At 38.4% G+C, this 20,158-nt stretch overlaps 1 protein-coding gene across 17 annotated transcripts; it reads left to right on the forward strand.

Moving 5' to 3' along the window:
* Nucleotides 1-19,947, forward strand: LOC306887535 (AN1-type zinc finger protein 6-like). 17 transcript variants are annotated; one of them, XM_079445346.1, is made up of 9 exons: nt 47-175; nt 1,952-1,982; nt 3,766-3,889; nt 4,052-4,205; nt 8,356-8,425; nt 9,228-9,322; nt 11,367-11,492; nt 11,652-11,747; nt 19,159-19,947. In XM_079445346.1, the coding sequence occupies exons 4-9, from the start codon at nt 4,061-4,063 to the stop codon at nt 19,305-19,307; spliced, it is 681 nt and encodes a 226-aa protein (XP_079301472.1). In that variant the 5' UTR covers nt 47-175; nt 1,952-1,982; nt 3,766-3,889; nt 4,052-4,060; the 3' UTR covers nt 19,308-19,947. The 17 variants fall into 17 exon arrangements, with proteins under 17 accessions (XP_079301468.1, XP_079301481.1, XP_079301466.1 ...); XM_079445353.1 differs by lacking the exon at nt 3,766-3,889 and adding an exon at nt 10,958-11,040 and having other exon boundaries at nt 51-175; XM_079445352.1 differs by lacking the exons at nt 47-175; nt 1,952-1,982 and adding exons at nt 831-934; nt 10,958-11,040.
* The last annotated feature ends 211 nt before the right edge of the window (nt 19,948-20,158 follow it).

The following is a 20,158-nucleotide window of genomic DNA, read 5'->3' on the forward strand; positions in this document are numbered from 1 at the left end:
GTCATCGGGGAGGTTAAAGTGGGGGCTGGAGCGAGCGTCAAATGTTACTCGATGGGGGAAGGGAAGCTGGCTAACGCCGAACACACTTCACAAACATTATAATAATAGTGCAAGACCATAAAACAAACTCTTCTAATCCAGCGACATCGAGACATTAGTCGCCAGGAGTGCGGAGGTGAGTTTATATGCGGGTGTTATCAGTGAAACAGCTGTTTGTGATCCGTTAGCTAACTTGACATGAACGAAACCTGGTGTATCTGGTCGCGTTGCAAAAGCTCACCTCACAATTATTTATGTGTAAATAGCCGTTAGTTTGGAAGACGAGTAAGTTAGCTGTTAGCAAGCTAATAGCGAGATAATTAAGGGAGCTAGAAAAGTAAACAGTGGTGAATTACTATATTGCTCTTTAGTTTACAGCGTGTGTAAGTCTACTAACGTTAGATAGAAAAACATATGCCGGCTGTTAAAACTACAGTTTATGTCTTTGGGGAAGTATGTGATGTTAATACATTTGAACGAATTTGATAGCAGTCGCTGCAAATAATTAATAAATGATCGCAAAATCAAACCTGATTCGTCTTTCTTTTATTTTAACACGTGTTAAAAAAAAAAATAGACCTGATTTAGAAGTGAATTGTTCTTTAGAGTCAAATCTTCAGTTGATAAGTGAATCGGTTCACAGTAACGGTTGATGCACACATCAGAGGTTATTTTGAAACGAACTGTTCAAATGAGCCGACTCGTGAAAATGAATCAGTTCTTGGTGTACGTGGGCGTGGCTTGCAGGACGCGACCAATAGCGCTTCAGTGGGCGTGTACGTAACCCGTTCTATTATTACTCGATGTGTTTTGCGATGTCCAGCTTTCATTTAAACAGCTAGCGACGTTACGCACAAGATAAACAGAGAGGTGCTCACTATAAACCATTAACCAGGTAAGGAAGGCAAATGTATGGCTATATAGGCGACATATTACGATGAGATCTGCTTTTAGTCAATGTTGCCATTGTTGTTATGATTACTTAAACAAAGGACAATGTAAATAGTGCAAGTTACCGTGGAAACCTAATTATCTTAGTGCTAGGATCCAACTGCTGTAAGTTCTAGTTATAGTCAGTCGGTTTAATTGATAATAAAACAAACTCATTTTAAGAGGAGTGTAGGTGTACTTTACTTCTATTTCTTTGTCCTAAACAGTGACCCCATAAATAGTGCCATGTCATTGATGTTAGCTTTAAAAGACTACTAGAGTATTTGTATTGTGTGAAGATGTGATCTGGTTATTTATTAAGGGAACTGTTAACACTTCTACCTCACAAGCACTTCTTTATCTTTATCCCATTGTGATTGTATTTTCCCCATAAGTTAATGACACTGTCAACCCTAACAGCAAAGCCATATAAAGCACTTCAGTGCTTTTACTACAGTCTTTCCGTTTCCAAATGGTTTTAGATTCTGGAAGCTAATAATACAACAAATGGGAAAAAGTAGCCATTTGTATTGCAGAGCATTTTTTTATTTATTTTTTATTATAAAAAATCTGGTATATGAGGTGAAAAGATCAAAATAATAACAGTAAATATATATCGTGCATACAATTCAAACCTATTGTTATGTAGTCACATTTGCTTCTGACCACTTCTGAATGTTTGAATAATCCAATTACAAAGAAATTTGGCCATTCCTTTAATTTGATGTGATTGGATCACCTTCCCCATTCCCTCTGTAAAGCCTCATCGTTTAAAATGTGGGACAAGTTACACCCCAAAGTTTAATACTTAAGCTTAGCAGTTTGTTCATATCGAACCTAAAGCTTGAGCAGTAGCAATTATGATGCAGTATTCTGCATACTTTCCTTTGTTTATGATATCTATATGTTGATTGTGCAGTTCTCTGCTGTATTTAACTACTTTTGATTCCTGGCAATATATATTATGTTTTTCTCAATGTAGGAAACCATCAACTTGGGGATTTATCTCAAATGTAAGACTCTTTAAGGACAGCATTTCTAGAAGTGCTTTCCTAAAATTACAATCACACCTACCTTTTTAATTCAAACAGACTTCAGCAGATTTCAAAACAAGTAATAATTCGTATTTAATAATGTTGTGATGCTTAAATTGACTCTAATGCTTTGAAATAGTTTTGTTTCATTTACCAAATATACCAAAATTAAGGTGCATCATTTCCAGTTATTTTCATTATTTCCCAGGTGTTATTTTTTAAATTATCTTTGGTACTTTGGTACCTGTGGTGGTATTTGTGAAGGTGTTCTGTAATGGTCATTGTGTTATAGGCTTGTAGCATATGTTCTTGGTCTTTCTTGGCCAGTGTCCTCAGTATCTCTCCAACAAGAGCAACAGGATCACTGAGTGTCTTTATCTGAGCTGTTCTGTATCTGATCCAGTGCAGGGCCTGTCACAGGGCAACACATGTGAGCACAGCGACTTACTGCACATTAGCCAGACAGTGTAGGTTTGTGTGCACATCCTTTTTGATAAGTAGGCTATGTTCTGAAGAAACTTCGATTGAGTTTTTAACATTCACATCAGAATTACGCACTTCTTTCTCATCAGCTCTTGGGCCATTTAAACCTGTTTGAAAGTTGATTTAAAGCTGCTGTTTGGCTTGAACATTGACCGAGAACACTGCCATGGTGAAGCATTATGTTTGGAGTCTCTCTTTGAAGTGTTTATGTAATGATAAAGTCAACATGGAAGCAGTAGTGACTATTTTTTCTTGCTATATTTTTCCTGCTGTCGGGGCAGTGGTGGCCTAATGGTTAGAGAGTTGGACTTGTAACCCGAAGGTGGCAGGTTTGGGTATCAGTAGGAAATGTAGGTGGAGTGAGTGAATGAACAGTGCTCACTTCCACCCTCAAAACCTATGACTTGGGTGCCCTTGAGCAAACCTAACCCCCCAGTTGCTCCCCACAGCAAAAAAGGCTGCCCACTGCTTTATGTGTGTTCACTACTCACTGTGTGTGCACTTAGATGGGTGAAATGCAGAAAATGTATTTCAATCATGACAACTCTCTGAAAAGTTTAGCATGGTGATGGATATGACAATGTTAATGTATTTGGTCTTGGTGGAATAGATCTGCTACACTGCTGCTGAATTGCTGCTGCTGTTGGTTATCGCTGTAGTTGTAGATTATTGCTGCTGCTGCAAGCAAGTACAGGAACTTGCTACTGCCAATGCATATGGCGATACGGTGCCATGAGTATTTAAGACGTACTGCTGCTGCACAATAGCATATAAAATAACCCGCAGCAGACTTATACAGGTGGACCTGGGGAAGGTGGAGGGCTTCAGAGAACTCTGAAAGCGTGCTGCAAGAATCTCAAGTGAATACTAGCCAGCCATATAAATGCAAGGCATTAAGTTCATTGGCTGCATGTCCAGCATGAACCAATCAGCTTGCGCCATCTAGAGTTTCATGACTGAACTCTTTATATTTAAGAACATAATTGAAATCACGCTATAATTTGAATAAAATTACAAAGTAAATAGCATTTCTCATTAATTTGTAATATGTCTTGTCTGTCTGTCTGTCATTCCATCTATGCATCATTTTATCTTAGCTCCATCTATCCGTATATCATATATATTTGTCTGTCATTCCATCTTTCTGTCTGTCTATATCCAGCATTCTATATTTCTATTGTTCTGTCTGTCTGTCATTCCAACTATCCATCATCCATATTGTCTGTCTGTATTTTTTTTATTTTTCAAATTGGAATTGGCCTTTTCTCCCATCTTTCAGCACAGCGAGGACACTTCTTTTACAGTATGAATGTGAGACAGCCGCACAGGTAGTGTGAGAGAGACAGACCCTTACAGACAGGTCCAGAGAGACAGTTAGAACATGTCAGAGGAAGATCAGATAAGTGTCTTAATCACTCAAACATCTGCACAAAGCCTAATTCAGCCGTACACTCAAAGCACAGATCGTAGACTCAGAGCTCTTTTAAGGTGAAAATGCATGCTTTTACGTCTGTTATTTAGCCTCTAAATTTTTTAATGGCGATCTCTCTCTGTTCTGTCCACAGGAGAGGGATATGGCTCAGGAGACCAATCAGACACGAGTGCTCTGTTCCAATGGTTGTGGGTTTTACGGGAACCCGCGTAATAACGGCATGTGCTCGGTGTGCTACAAAGACTCCTTACAGCGACAGAACAACAGCGGCAGGTCCAGCGATCCAGGTCAGTCAGATGTATCGCAGAAAGACCCATTTCCAACTCTTCTGTGTTGGCAAGTACTATTTTACCATCAGAATTTAACGGTATTTGATCACATCAGGAGATGGCATTGATTGGTTTTTAATGTCAACCCAAAATTCTGTGCATAGATTCATAGAACATTTGTGAGTTAGCTTTGCAAATGGGTTTCAAAAGTAAGAGGGGGTTGTGATTTTAAAAGGAAGGTCTTTTCAAAGGTGGAGGAAGTTATTACGTTTTCATGATGGACTGTAAAGACAAACTTTTGAAATACAGGTGCTGGTCATAAAATTAGAATATCGTGAAAAAGTTGATTTATTTCAGTAATACCATTCAAAAAGTGAAACTTGTATATTAGATTAATTCATTACACACAGACTGATATATTTCAAATGTTTATTTCCTTTAATTTTGATGATTATAACTGACAACTAATGAAAGTCCCAAATTCAGTATCTCAGAAAATTTGAATATCAATTAAGACCAATGCAAAAAAAGATTTTTAGAAATGTTGGCCAACTGAAAAGTATGAACATGAAAAGTATGAGCATGTACAGCACTCAATATTTAGTTGGGGCTCCTTTGGCCTGGATTACTGCAGCAATGCGGCGTGGCATGGAGTCGATCAGTCTGTGGCACTGCTCAGGTGTTATGAGAGCCCATGTTGCTCTGATAGTGGCCTTCAGCTCTTCTGAATTGTTGGGTCTGGCATATTGCATCTTCCTCTTCACAATACCCCATAGGTTTTCTATGGGGTTAAGGTCAGGCGAGTTTGCTGGCCAATCAAGAACAGGGATACCATGGTCTTTAAACCAGGTATTGGTAGTTTTGGCAGTGTGTGCAGGTGCCAAGTCCTGTTGGAAAATGAAATCTGCATCTCCATAAAGTTGGTCAGCAGCAGGAAGCATGAAGTGCTCTAAAACTTCCTGGTAGACGGCTGCGTTGACCTTGGACCTCAGAAAACACAATGGACCAACACCAGCAGATGACATGGCACCCCAAACCATCAATGACTGTGGAAACTTTACACTGGACCTCAAGCAACGTGGATTATGTGCCTCTCCTCTCTTCCTCCAGACTCTGGGACCTTGATTTCCAAAGGAAATGCAAAATTTACTTTCATCAGAGAACATAACTTTGGACCACTCAGCAGCAGTCCAGTCAAGACGCTTCTGACGCTGTCTCGTTCAAGAGTGGCTTGACACAAGGAATGCGACAGCTGAAACCCATGTCTTGCATACGTCTGTGCGTGGTGGTTCTTGAAGCACTGACTCCAGCTGCAGTCCACTCTTTGTGAATCTCCCCCACATTTTTGAATGGGTTTTGTTTCACAATCCTCTCCAGGGTGCGGTTATCCCTATTGCTTGTACACTTTTTTTCTACCACATCTTGTCCTTCCCTTCGCCTCTCTATTAATGTGCTTGGACACAGAGCTCTGTGAACAGCCAGCCTCTTTAGCAATGACCTTTTGTGTCTTGCCCTCCTTGTGCAAGGTGTCAATGGTCGTCTTTTGGACAACTGTCAAGTCCGCAGTCTTCCCCATGATTGTGTAGCCTACAGAACTAGACTGAGAGACCATTTAAAGGCTTTTGCAGGTGTTTTGAGTTAATTAGCTGATTAGAGTGTGGCACCAGGGGTCTTCAATATTGAACATTTTCACAATATTCTAATTTTCTGAGATACTGAATTTGGGACTTTCATTTGTTGTCAGTTATAATCATCAAAATTAAAGGAAATAAACATTTGAAATATATCAGTCTGTGTGTAATGAATGAATCTAATATACAAGTTTCACTTTTTGAATGGTATTACTGAAATAAATCAACTTTTTCATGATATTCTAATTTTATGACCAGCACCTGTATGCTTATTACGGCTGTCGCGATTCGTCGATCTAGTCGATTTAAAAAAAAAAAAAAAAAAAAAATTGTCGACTTCATTTTGCTCGCGTCGACTAACCGGCCAAATACTGGAAGTGGCACATTTCACAGACGAGAATCCATAAAACACATTATTAGACTATTTTCCAAGGCTGCATGATATATTAAACCCATTTAAAAATCATAATTAAGCAGAGTTGTGAACTCACAAACGTTATGATTTATTTAAATAATTATATGCGATTTAATTATATTTATCTGGGAACGCAACATGTGCCATTTCATCAGATTTGTAAGGTAAATAATTTATAAATCTACACAAACACAGGAGAATACATCACGATTTCAAAATAAAAGCTCAAACCCTCACTCTGAGTTTACACGGTTTGATGTCCACATATTCATTTAATTACAGTGGCTATAGCATTTCTGTCCGAAAGAAATGGCCAAATATCAACGATTAAGTGGACATTTGAATTAAATGGTGCTCAATATTAAACAAGGATTAGATCGCGCAGTAATGTGTAAAAACAATCGTCAGGCCGTTGGTGCCCCCTGCAGGCCTTTGTTATGCGTAATCTACATTAGCTCTATTGTTTATAGTACATGTATTTGAACAGTTTTGTTCAATAAAACCATGTGATTTCATGCTTTTGATGCTTCATTTGAACTAATTATCGCATCATTGCTATTTTTTTTTTTATATATTTATTTTTTAAGTCATTTTAAAAGCTATTGTTCTCTTGCATCTATTTTTATTACCACAAAAAATGTTTTATTTCCAAATTCATTTTTTTCCATTTTAATTTTTCTATACTCTGTTTTAATGGTTAAATTAAATTTTATTAATCAAAAAGCCTGTCTAATTATTTTTAGAGTTTTACAGTTTTATCTTTACCAAATTCTGTTTTCCATTATTTTCTGGATTCTATTTTAATGGTTCCATTAAACACATTTACACTTTTCGCCTAAATAAATTCTGGTAAAAACTCCTTTTAAAAAGTGTTTTTTGATTATAATTTTATTATTATTAGACTAGAACACGTGGATATGTTGTCATTCTTACACTATAATACTGAACTTTGATTTCAGTGATTTGGACTGTGAGATGGACACTTGCTTCTTGCACTCTGTTGCACTTTACTTTTGCTTTAAAAGGATTTCATAGAAATTTGGATTTCATTTGGTTTAATAAAATATTCTTAAAATAGTTTTGTTTTTGTTTAATCGTTTAGATTAATCGAAATAAAAATAGTCGTTAGTGGAAGCCCTAATGCTTATTATGAATCATTCATGATAAGATCAGAATTATGTTTTAAGAAAGTGGAAATGGTCAATAATGGCAAGATATTGGTGGTTTAATTGTTGCTCGATTTCATGCTACATTTCAGAAGTTTGAGTTCGGTAAATGTTTGTAATATTTTTGAAAGAAGTCTCTTGTGCTCATCAAGGCTGCATTTATTTGATCAAAAATACAGTAAAATTTGTAATTGTGTGAAATTATTATTATTATTACTGTTTAAGATAACTTTTTTTATTTTTATATATATATATTTGATACTCAAGAATCCCTTATTATTATTAATGTTGAAAACAGTTGTGATGCGTTATATTTTTGTGGAAACCCTGGTACATTTTTTTTAAATAAATTTTTGTGCTGTCAAACGATTAATCGCGATTAATCGCATTTAAAATAAGTTTTTGTTTTGTTTAGATAATGTGTGTGCTGTGTATATTTATTATGCATATAAAAATACACACACACATGTATATATTTAAGAAAAATGTTGTTTATATATTAAATCTATTTATAAATATAAATTATATGAATATACATATATGCATGTAAATGAGAATATTTTCAAAATATGTACATGCATGTGTGTGCATATGTACATAATAAATATACACAGTACGCACTAATAGTACGCATAATATTGTGTAAACTAAAACTTTTATTTTGGATTGTGATTTAATCGTTCGACAGCGCTTTTTTTTTTTTTTTTTTTTTTTTTTTTTTTTTTTTTTTTTTTTTACTGAATAAAGTTCAAAAGAATAGCATTTATTTGAAATGATAATCTTTCAAAAAATAGCTTTGCTGATCCTAAACTCCCCCTTCCCCCCCACGTCTAAAACAAACCAACCCTCACATTTTCTGTTACTTTGATCAACTTCTGAACTTATTCTGAAGAATAAGGAGAGCTTAAAATTGAAGTGTTGACATTTTGGGTTTCCTGCTCTTTCATTGCCTGCAGTGTCTTCCAGCCTTAGCAGTAAAGGAGAATCTATGACTGTACCATCGACATCACAGCATGAACAAAACGGGTACAACATCTTCCTCTCTACCACCCTTTCATCATTTCTCATAAGTTGCTTAAGTCATTTCAATTGCAAAGGATGTAGTTTGTTTGTGCAACTCTTATTTCAAAAGGTCAAAAAAAGGTTGTGCACTGCCATTTATGTAACAATAGAAATATTTGTATGACTATCAGTGGGCAGGTCTACTGTTGTTCTTTTGTGTTAAACTCAGGTATTGCATATTACATAATGTCAAGCTGTTTTTGTGCTGATGGCAGACTTAATTTATGAATAGTTTATTTTTCATCCAAGTTCCAATAAGTATTTATTTTTTAAATCGGTGGGGTACTACTGTAGTTTTTGAATTAGATTTATTTTTAGGTTTTAATTTTCATTTTAGATGGTTTTGGTAAAATTATTATTATTTTTCTTATTTTTAAATTGTTTATTTAATTTCACTTTTAGTTATTTTAGTACTTTGTTAAACCAAATAAAAATGAGAAATGTTGCCTTGGGAGCTAGCTGAAATAAACCCAATTAAAAAAAAAAAAAAAGATTTTATTTGTGTAAAAAAAGAAAAAAAAAAAGTTTTTTTAAATTTTTTTTTTTATGGTTAATTCACTGTTTTGTAGTGTATTTAATCTGTAGGTTTATCCGTAAATAGGCATTACAGCATGGTTGTTAAATATATGAACAATTTCTCATTTACTTTCCAGCTGTGAAAAAAATTACTCGTACTGTGATATAAGGTTTATAACACCCACTTCTAAGTTTTACACAACTGGTATGCTTTTTCACTTGTATAATGTTCTCTCATCATCCTCTTCAGTCAGTGTTTTACAACGCCAACACCAGCAGCAGCAGCAGCAGTTACACATAAAGAAGGTGCTTCAGCAGCAGCTCAATCAGGCCTGAAAACACCAGGTATGTTCCCTTTTTCACTTTGACCCATTTATTATGACATCCCCTGCTCCAAAACCAGACACTGAGCAGATTACCATGACACAAAAAGAGACAAACACTCTGTCAAACTCCATAGAAACAGCCAGACATCATCTTCCAAATGCCTCTGATTGTTTTCTTTGAGAGCAGGCCAATAAGTGCTCAAAGTTCACTTGTTATATTTGATTAAAGCCCTGTTTTCTTCTTTTTCCATGGCTTAACTGGCTTACATTAGTATGTCTACTGATTTTACTGATCATAAGGCTCTTGTTTGTTATTTAGGTAGAATTGTTTATAAGATAGAGATTAAAGGTGGGGTATGTATTTTTTCAAAAACGCTTTAGAAAACTGAGTCGGGGCAGAGTACCAAAACAAACTTGTAGCCAATCACCAGTAAGGCATGTGTCTACTCGTGATGTGGAGGAGAGCGCGTTCAGTGCACAGCTGTGCCGAGCGACCGAAAGATAGAGATGGTGGATAAAAAACGAGAGGAAAACGTCTGTGGAACGCTAAGGCAAGAAGTAGGACCCGTGTAAATATGGGATCAGCTTTCCAGCGCTGGACAGAACTCAAGGAGCAAAAGGCCTGCGATCGGACGCGATCTTTGGTTCTTTTCGATAGGTGAGGCAGCAGTTCTCTGTCGGGGATTTGTCGTGTCGAGCCGCGCAGCATCCAGTGTAGACAGCATCACTGATTATAATGACTTTATTTTTCGCGACGCTCACGTCTGGTGTAGACACGGTGTAACATTGGTTTTGCTTTTTCACAGAACTAATCGTTGTGTAGGCTACGTATGTGTGGGGCAGAGCTATCAAAATAGGGGCGAGACCCTTTTGGGGTAGGGGCGTGTTTGTTTTGGTGATTTCAAATATCAACATTGGCTTCCTGAAATCGCTTACCCCACCTTTAATGATAAAGGTTATTGAATAACAAATGTTGATTGAAAACCAAGCACAGGTTTAGTCATATTGCTTTATTTTCTCTCAGTAATGAGCTTTAATCAACTAGCATTAGCTTGCAGGCAAAAGCAGTTTGTTTTTAGAAATGTTTAGTAATTTATAGAAATATTTTGCATGTATACTGTATTACATATTTTGATTTTGACATTTGTGATTGCTCAAAACAGAAATCTTTTGTAACAATTTAATCTTTACAAAGTGTTCTTTTGAACTTTTTATTCCTTAAAGAATCCTGAAAGAAGTATCGCAGATCCCAAAAAATACTAAGTAGCACAACTGTTTCCAACACTTATAATAAATCAGTATATTAGAATGATTTCTGAAGGATCATGTGACTCTGAAGACTGGAGTAATGATGCTGGAAATTCAGCTTTGCATCACAGGAATAAATTATATTTTCAATTATCCATCCACCTTATTTTTCCCATAAGAGTAAGTGCGGCCATTTGTGAAATTAATGTGTCTGGCTTCCGGTGTCATCTGCTTCCAGCTATTTTTAGCTGTACAAAACTGCTCATTTTGCTGCTTGAAATTGCTAATTGGTGTGTCTTACCATATTATTTTAATGTATTATCTTAATTATGAACACACTGGTTTGTAGTGCAAACAGTTTTACTGTTTACTGCATGTTGTCATTCTTCTCGTTATTTCCCTATAGCGACTAATGAACCGGAAGTCTCACACATTCACAGAAAAGGGCTTACTTCCACGTTGAAAAACAAGATGGATATTAAAACCATGGTTAGAAAACCATTATTTTAAATTGTAATAATATTTCATGATATTACTGATTTTCGTGTATTTTTGCTTAAATGAATGCAGGCTTGGTAAGCATAAGCGACATCTTTAAACAAAAAAGTTACAAATCTTACTGATCCCAAACTTTTGAACGGTCTTGTGTGTGTGTGTGTATGTATCTCTTTCAATAACCATTTCAATTTTTTTCTACTTGGTTAATTAACAAAAGTGTTAACTCTCCAAAGTGCAACAGCCTAGTTAATGAGTAATGCACAATTGCTGGTTTAAAATAATGATAAAATTGACTGTGTTTGCTTGTATTGACGAAGTGTCTTGCAGTAAATTGGCGAGGAACATCCAGGAGTCCAAGGCAGGTAAATCATCAGCGGAGGATTGCATATCGAGAGGGAAGAGGAAGCTTGATGAAACTTGTCAACCGACAGAAAGAGTGTCTGGTGAGTATCAGCATCAGAAAGTTCATTTTCTTCAGAATGTTTTGATCAATAATATCTGAGGAAAAATTTTAGGCTCAAACCGGATGCCGACCAAGAATTTTTGATATACAGAATGATAGCAGCATTTCTAACTATTTGACACCTGTATTAAACTCTTAGCCTCCGATGTCTCAGCGCAAACCTCAGATGTACCAGAGCAATCCAGACCCAAGAAGAACCGCTGCTTCACTTGCCGCAAGAAAGTCGGGCTCACTGGTATGCAAAACCAAGCAATACATTGAGAGAGAGATAAAAAGTAGCTTCAGCAAGAAATGTTTTGTTTGATTCAACATAATGCGTTACATATACTCTTTTGGACCATGAGGGTGAGTAAATGACAATTTTCATTTTTGGGTGGGTGAACTATACCTTTAATAATTATTATTACTATGGAAATATGAAATTATTTATTTAATGAAATGATAGGCCTACTCGAGGTAAGAAACTAAAACTGCCAGTAGGTGGTGGTAAATGTCTTGATGGTTAAGTCATCAAGTCATTTATTCATTCATTTGATTCGTTCAAATGGCTGATTCATTCAGGAGTGAAATAAATGGCTCTTTATGAATGGTCCATTGAAACATTAGGCTTGTTCCAGCGGATCATCACCATCAGACCGATCGGTGTGTTTTTTTTTTTTTTTTTTTTTTTGTCACACACCGATCGGTCTGCAGTGCTGCTTCAAATCCAACACGCCTAATGGTGCACCCAATTTGTTCAAAACGTGGATTAAGAAATAAAATGCCGCTGTGTGTTGCTCGGAGACTAAGGCTGATGATACACGGGGCAACTTTCTGAGCAATGTTGCCGTCAACAGGCAACCAGGTGAGACACGGGGCCCAAAACCGATCTAAAGTATCCAGATAGAAATTTGTTACCCATTCTCAGTGAGAAAGTGCCCAGCAAAATTGCTTAAGTTGCCCCGTGTATCATCAGCCTGACAGTTCTGCTTTGTCTTTAAATTTTCATTGGCAACGTTGAGCAAAACAGACAACCTTGTCTAAAATAACACAATATTAACTTCTTATTTATTGAACCGGTTTAGAAGATTAGTATCACATTTGCACTCGTGTGATATTTCACTTATTGTTTGTGTGATACTGCTTAACTATATGATGTAAATATGAGACAAAAACTCATACAGGGGCATTTTTGCCCCATATCTTAAATTTTAGGGACATTCTAACTACGTTGAATGAATGAGGCAAGTGCGTTAAATGCATTAATAATTCTAATGCGTTATTTTCACCCCGGGTCCCAAAGACGGTGCTTTTATGTCGTTTAATGTCGTCTGTTCGTCTCCAAATTAGTGTAAGTTTACCGCTAACTCTTAAGGAAATCACCCCAGAATTCATCTATGATCGCCAAAGTCTTCTGAATATCAGCAACGCATACGAGCATCAACTCTCGCCGGCGGCTACTGAGAAGCTACGAGGCCTTTGTTTACTGCTGGAGCCGGACCTCGAGACCGCGGCCTCGCCTACTGACGCTACCCGCACAAGGCAGCGTCGCAAGCGGTGTGAGAGAGGACGGAAGCGCGGTAAGCGCGGAGGTATACGAGCTAGGCTAAGAGCTAACCCCTCAAGACCGGCTCTTCCAACACTCATGCTCTCAAACGCTCGCTCTCTGGAAAACAAACTGGACTTAATTCAACTCAGTCGATCTACACAGCATGAGGCAAGGGACTGTTGCGTGTTTGTTTTCACCGAAACATGGCTAAACGACAACATCCCGGACTCCGCCATTCAACTGCACGGGCTATCCAACTTCCGAGCGGACAGAGATTCATCACTGTCTGGTAAGACACTGCTAAAGACCAGAGATGAAGCATTCAGATCAGGGGATAAAGCAGCCCTCAAAACAGCAAGAGCCAATCTGTCCTGTGGCATCAAAAAAGCAAAACGGTCATATGCCCAAAAAATCAACAACCACTTCACAGACAGCAGAGACACACGGAGCCTGTGGCAAGCCATTCAGACCATCACTGACTACAAGCCCCCGCCACAGGCCTGTGATGAGGACACATCCCTCCCCGATGCACTCAACCACTTTTATTCACGGTTTGAAATGCAGAATGACACACCTGCACAAAAACTGCCCACACCTTCCAACGACCGGGCGCTCTGTCTGTCTCCAGCCGACGTAAGGAAGACCCTATCTAGGATTAACCCACGCAAGGCTGCGGGTCCTGACAACATACCTGGCCGTGTTCTGAGAGACTGTGCTGCACAGCTGACAGATGTCCTAACAGATATCTTCAACACCTCGCTGAGCCAGGCAGTCGTCCCCACGTGTTTCAAATCCACAACAATCATACCGGTACCAAAGAAATCACCTGTGTCCTGTCTCAATGACTTCCGTCCCATAGCACTGACTCCAATCATGATGAAGTGCTTTGAGAGGCTAGTCATGCATAACATCAAAACCAGCCTCCCCAACACACTCGACCCGCTCCAGTTTGCATACCGTCCAAACCGCTCTACGGACGATGCAATTTCCTCCACCCTCCACCTGGCTCTTACCCACCTAGAAAATAAAGACTCCTATGTTAGAATGCTGTTCATTGACTTCAGCTCGGCATTCAACACAATAGTCCCACAACAGCTCATAAATAAGATAAACCTGCTGGGCCTTAACAATTCCCTTTGTAACTGGATCCTGGACTTTCTAACTGGAAGACCTCAGTCAGTCCATGTCGGCAACAACACCTCGAGCACTACAACACTGAGCACAGGTGCCCCACAAGGCTGTGTGCTTAGCCCGCTGCTCTTCACACTGCTGACCCACGACTGCACTGCCAAGTTCAGCTCCAACCACATCATCAAGTTTGCTGATGACACAACAGTGGTAGGTCTCATCAGCAACAACGATGAAACGCACTACAGAGAGGAAGTGGCACAGCTGGCTGAATGGTGTGGCACAAACAATCTGTCCCTCAATGTGGAGAAGACAAAGGAGGTTGTGATGGACTTCAAGAGAAACTCCGTTGACCACCCCCCACTGACCATCGACAGCTCGACTGTGGAGAGAGTCAGCAGCACTAAATTCCTGGGGGTGCACATCACAGAGGATCTCACCTGGACCACCAACACCATGTCACTCTCCAAAAAGGCACAACAGCGCCTACACTTTCTCCGCCGGCTGAAAAGAGCAAGTCTCCCTCCACCCATCCTCACCACATTCTACAGAGGCACCATTGAGAGTGTGCTGACCAGCTGCATCACTGTCTGGTACGGGAACTGCAGTGCTGCTGACCGCAAGACCCTCCAGCGGACAGTGAACACAGCTGCAAAGATCATCGGTGCCCCTCTCCCCTCCATCCTGGACATCTTCCTTACACGATGCTCCAGCAAAACCAACAGCATCGTGAAGGACTCCACCCATCCCTCCCACAGTCTCTTCCAGCTCCTACCATCAGGAAGACGATACCGGAGCATCAGAGCCCGCTCCGCCAGACTGCTCAACAGCTTTTTCCCCCAGGCTGTGAGAGCCCTGAACTCAAACCACCCCACCCCCCTCTGAAACCCCATGCAAACCCCTACCTCCTGAACATGGACCACCCCCACCCCAAACCTTACCACACCAAAGAAAAAAACTGTATGGAACTTAATTTTTTTTTTTTTTTTTTTTGTGCAATTCAAGTGTGCTACACACAGGTGAGTGGGCCTGTACAAACCACCTGTAGTAACACACTCTCCTCTATGTGCACTATGGACACTTTACACTATGGACACTTTACACTATGGACACTTACACTTTACACTATGTGCACTATGGACACTTGCACTGCTGCGTGTGCACAATCTCACAAAAGACTCAGCAATATGTATGTTTACATGCTCATGCACTACAAATCATCCCGCACTGTTCCCCAACCAGCTGCTGACTCAAATGTCTCTCTTTGCACATGTGCGGTATTTGTGAAGCATTCGTATAGTTTGTATTTTTTATCTTTTATTTTTTAGTTTGTATAGGGTAATATTTATGTGAAGCATTCGTATAGTTGTATTTTTTTATCCTTTATTCTTTTAGTTTGTATAGGGTAAATACTTATAGTATACTTATAGTTAAATATGTCAGTAGGTTAGTTGTGTATAGGTTTATAGTGTTTTTTACTTCATTGTTGTATGTCTGTATTTATGTAGCACCGTGGTCCTGCGAGACACGACATTTCATTCCACTGTATGTCCCCACATGTAGCGGAATGACAATAAAGCTCAACTTGAACTTGAACTTGAAATATATATATATATATATATATATATGTATGTGTTCAAAATAATAGCAGTCCAACATCACTAACCAGATCAATCACTGTTTTTGGTAGAAATTATATTTCTACATGGCAAATACTTTACTAGTAGGTTTGGTAGAGTAATAGAAAACCAACAGACATGACATGCATGCTGTTGATTCTGTGTAATTGAGTCATTGATTGAAAAGGGCATGTTCAAAATAATAGCAGTGTGGAGTTTAATTAGAGAGGTAAATCATTCACAAGTGGCCCTTATTTAAGGACGAAGGCAGCAAATGTTGTACTGTGCATTTTTCTCTGAAAATCTGAGTAAAATGTGTCGTTCCAGACATTCAAAAGAATAGCGTACTTTGATTAAAAAGTTGATTAGAGGGAAAACGTATAAAGAAGTGCAGAAAACGATAGGCTGCTCAGCTAAAATGATATCAAATGCTTTAAAATGGCAAGCAAAACCAGAAAGATGTGGAAGAAAAAAAAAAAAAAAATAACATTCAAATGGATCGAAGAATAGCCAAAATGGCAAAGACTCAGCCAATGATCAGGTCCAGGACGATCAAAGAAAGTCTAAAGTTACCTGTGAGCACTGTATCAATTAGAAGACGCCTATGTGAAGCCAAGCTATCGAGACATATGAAGAGGTTACAATTTGCCAAAGAACACACTGACTGGCCTAAAGAAAAATGGCGCAATATTGTGTGTACTAATGAAGCAAGATTGTTCTTTTTGGGTCTAGGGGCCCCAGACAGTTTGTCAAACGACCCCCAAACACTGAATTTAAGCCACAGTGCACTGTGAAGACAGTGAAGCTAGCATCATGATATGGGGATGTTTCTCATACTACGTGTTGGGCCTATTTATCGCATTCCAAGGATCATGGATCAGTTTGAGTACATTAAAATACTTAGAGGTTATGTTGCCTAGTGTCGAAGAGGAAATGCCCTTGAAATGGGTGTTTCAACAAGACAACAACCCCAAACACACCAGTAAGCGAGCAGCATCTTGGTTCCAGGCCAACAAGATTAACGTTATGGAGTGGCCAGCCCGATCTCCAGACCTTAATCCAATAGAAAACTTGTGGGGTGACATCAAAGATGCTGTTTCTGAGGCAAAACCAAGAAATGCAGAGGAATTTTCCTCTTGCCTGTACTTTCCTGTAGATCAAATAGTAGAGCATGGCGCTAGCAACGCCAAGGTCATGGGTTCGATTCCCAGGGAAAGCAAGAGCTGAAGAGCTGATAAAATGTAAAAACTGTAACTTGAATGCAATGTAAGTCGCTTTGGATAAAAGTGTCTGCTAAATGCATAAATGTAAATGAATTGTGGTATAGTGCAATCGTCCTGGGCTGGAATACCTGTTCACGGGTGCCAGACTCCATGCAACACAGATGTGAAGCAGTTCTCAGAAACCGTGGCTGTACAACTAAATGTTAGTTCAGTCATTCACAAGAAAGCTAAATCTTCAAGCATTTTTCAGTAAATGTTTGACATGGTAAAGAAAAATGCAGACACTGCTATTTTTTTTGAACAGCCTAATATTCCCTTTTTTTACTTTCTGTAAAGTAATGACAAATTTGTTAAATTTTTCTTCATATTTTGATTTCGAATAGAATGCGCAATGTTCCCAATGCATCTGTGTGCATTGAAGTAAAAGTTATTATAAGGATTTTGAGTTTTACTCGAGTTTAAAAACACACTCCTATTATTTTGATATATATATATATATATATATATACAGGTCCTTTTCAAAAAATTAGCATATTGTGATAAAGTTCATTATTTTCTGTAATGTACTGATAAACATTAGACTTTCATATATTTTAGATTCATTACAACACAACTGAAGTAGTTCAAGCCTTTTATTGTTTTAATATTGATGATTTTGGCATACAGCTCATGAAAACCCAAAATTCCTATCTCAAAAAATTAGCATATCATGAAAAGGTTCTCTAAACGAGCTATTAACCTAATCATCTGAATCAACTAATTAACTCTAAACACCTGCAAAAGATTCCTGAGGCTTTTAAAAACTCCCAGCCTGGTTCATTACTCAAAACCGCAATCATGGGTAAGACTGCCGACCTGACTGCTGTCCAGAAGGCCATCATTGACACCCTCAAGCAAGAGGGTAAGACACAGAAAGACATTTCTGAACGAATAGGCTGTTCCCAGAGTGCTGTATCAAGGCACCTCAGTGGGAAGTCTGTGGGAAGGAAAAAGTGTGGCAGAAAACGCAGCACAACGAGAAGAGGTGACCGGACCCTGAGGAAGATTGTGGAGAAGGACCGATTCCAGACCTTGGGGGACCTGCGGAAGCAGTGGACTGAGTCTGGAGTAGAAACATCCAGAGCCACCGTGTACAGGCGTGTGCAGGAAATGGGCTACAGGTGCCGCATTCCCCAGGTCAAGCCACTTTTGAACAGAGAAGCAGCATTGGACTGTTGCTCAGTGGTCCAAAGTACTTTTTTCGGATGAAAGCAAATTTTGCATGTCATTCGGAAATCAAGGTGCCAGAGTCTGGAGGAAGACTGGGGAGAGGGAAATGCCAAAATGCCTGAAGTCCAGTGTCAAGTACCCACAGTCGGTGATGGTCTGGGGTGCCATGTCAGCTGCTGGTGTTGGTCCACTGTGTTTTATCAAGGGCAGGGTCAATGCAGCTAGCTATCAGGAGATTTTGGAGCACTTCATGCTTCCATCTGCTGAAAAGCTTTATGGAGATGATTTCATTTTTCAGCACGACCTGGCACCTGCTCACAGTGCCAAAACCACTGGTAAATGGTTTACTGACCATGGTATTACTGTGCTCAATTGGCCTGCCAACTCTCCTGACCTGAACCCCATAGAGAATCTGTGGGATATTGTGAAGAGAAAGTTGAGAGACGCAAGACCCAACACTCTGGATGAGCTTAAGGCCGCTATCGAAGCATCCTGGGCCTCCATAACACCTCAGCAGTGCCACAGGCTGATTGCCTCCATGCCACGCCGCATTGAAGCAGTCATTTCTGCAAAAGGATTCCCGACCAAGTATTGAGTGCATAACTGAACATAATTATTTGAAGGTTGACTCTTTTTTGTATTAAAAACACTTCTTTTATTGGTCGGATGAAATATGCTAATTTTTTGAGATAGGAATTTGGGGTTTTCATGAGCTGTATGCCAAAATCATCAATATTAAAACAATAAAAGGCTTGAACTACTTCAGTTGTGTTGTAATGAATCTAAAATATATGAAAGTCTAATGTTTATCAGTACATTACAGAAAATAATGAACTTTATCACAATATGCTAATTATATGTGTGTGTAATATTTGTGTATACTTATTTTATAAATCTGGAGTATATTGTGCTAATTTAGCTTTTGTTTTTATATGACAGGCTTCGACTGCCGGTGCGGACACTTGTTTTGCAGCATCCACCGATATTCAGATGTTCACAACTGCAGCTTCGACTACAAGGCTGATGCAGCTGAGAAAATAAGAAAGGAAAACCCGCTTATCGTTGGGGAGAAAATCAAGAAGATTTGAGTTGAAGATTGCAAAGATTTTTTTTTTTTTTTTTTTACCCTCTTTCCCTTGAAACCTTGAATTGTGCATGCTACAATGAAACCTATACGCAAATTTATTTGGTCCCTTTGTTTCATTTTACCTCTCAAATTTATTTACTATAAAATACTGTGGTATGTATACCTTGAAATATTTATATAATTAGTCATTTAATTTGCATTAATAAATGGGTTTTAGTTCTCACATGCTGAGAGGACTCGGGTGCCTGTGCATTTCTGGTGATTGAACAAAGCTTGCATGTTAAAACCATTGCCAATTTTTTATTTAGTCTTTTCAATAGCGTTTGTAAAAAAGAAAATTACATTATTTACTTAAGAAAACCTTATCTTTTTTTATATTATATTATCAATTACTGTATATGCTTCATCAAATTAAGGTTTATAAGTCATTTCAAATATACAAATTAGGTTTGCGACTGCGGTCTCTGGTTTAACAGTTTTTTTGCACTTCATTGCAGACTGATTTACATTTTCCTCATAGCTCATTTATTAGAGAGTGGAAGTTGCAAGTGGTTTAATTTATGTTTGTGTATTCACTGCATTCATTCAATAAAGTTTTACATGTCACACTAGTAAGCTCTAGTGACTCAATTTAGCCAAGTATGCAGCCTCCCTAGTGTTTTTTTACTGGCATTATGTGTTTATGCTATTAATGTTAATACCTCATAAGACTGGTAATACTGCTGCAAAATCTTGCCATTAGTGTTACGGTGCATAGTTGTTTAAAGGTACAAATCATTTAAGTGGTTGGCAAACCGATTATACCTTAATTCATGCTTCTTATGACAATACGTGCCTTTCAAGTGCTGAAAA

This window comes from Barbus barbus (assembly GCF_936440315.1).
Source record: "Barbus barbus genome assembly, chromosome: 1".
Lineage (NCBI taxonomy): Eukaryota > Metazoa > Chordata > Actinopteri > Cypriniformes > Cyprinidae > Barbus > Barbus barbus.

What these genes read in the sequence shown, in the direction of transcription:
- LOC306887535 (XM_079445341.1), top strand. An exon ending in TCACAGCATGAACAAAACGG is followed by an intron (nt 8,426 to 9,227) that starts GTACAACATCTT and finishes CATCCTCTTCAG; the next exon opens with TCAGTGTTTTACAACGCCAA. An exon ending in ACCGACAGAAAGAGTGTCTG is followed by an intron (nt 11,493 to 11,651) that starts GTGAGTATCAGC and finishes TTAAACTCTTAG; the next exon opens with CCTCCGATGTCTCAGCGCAA.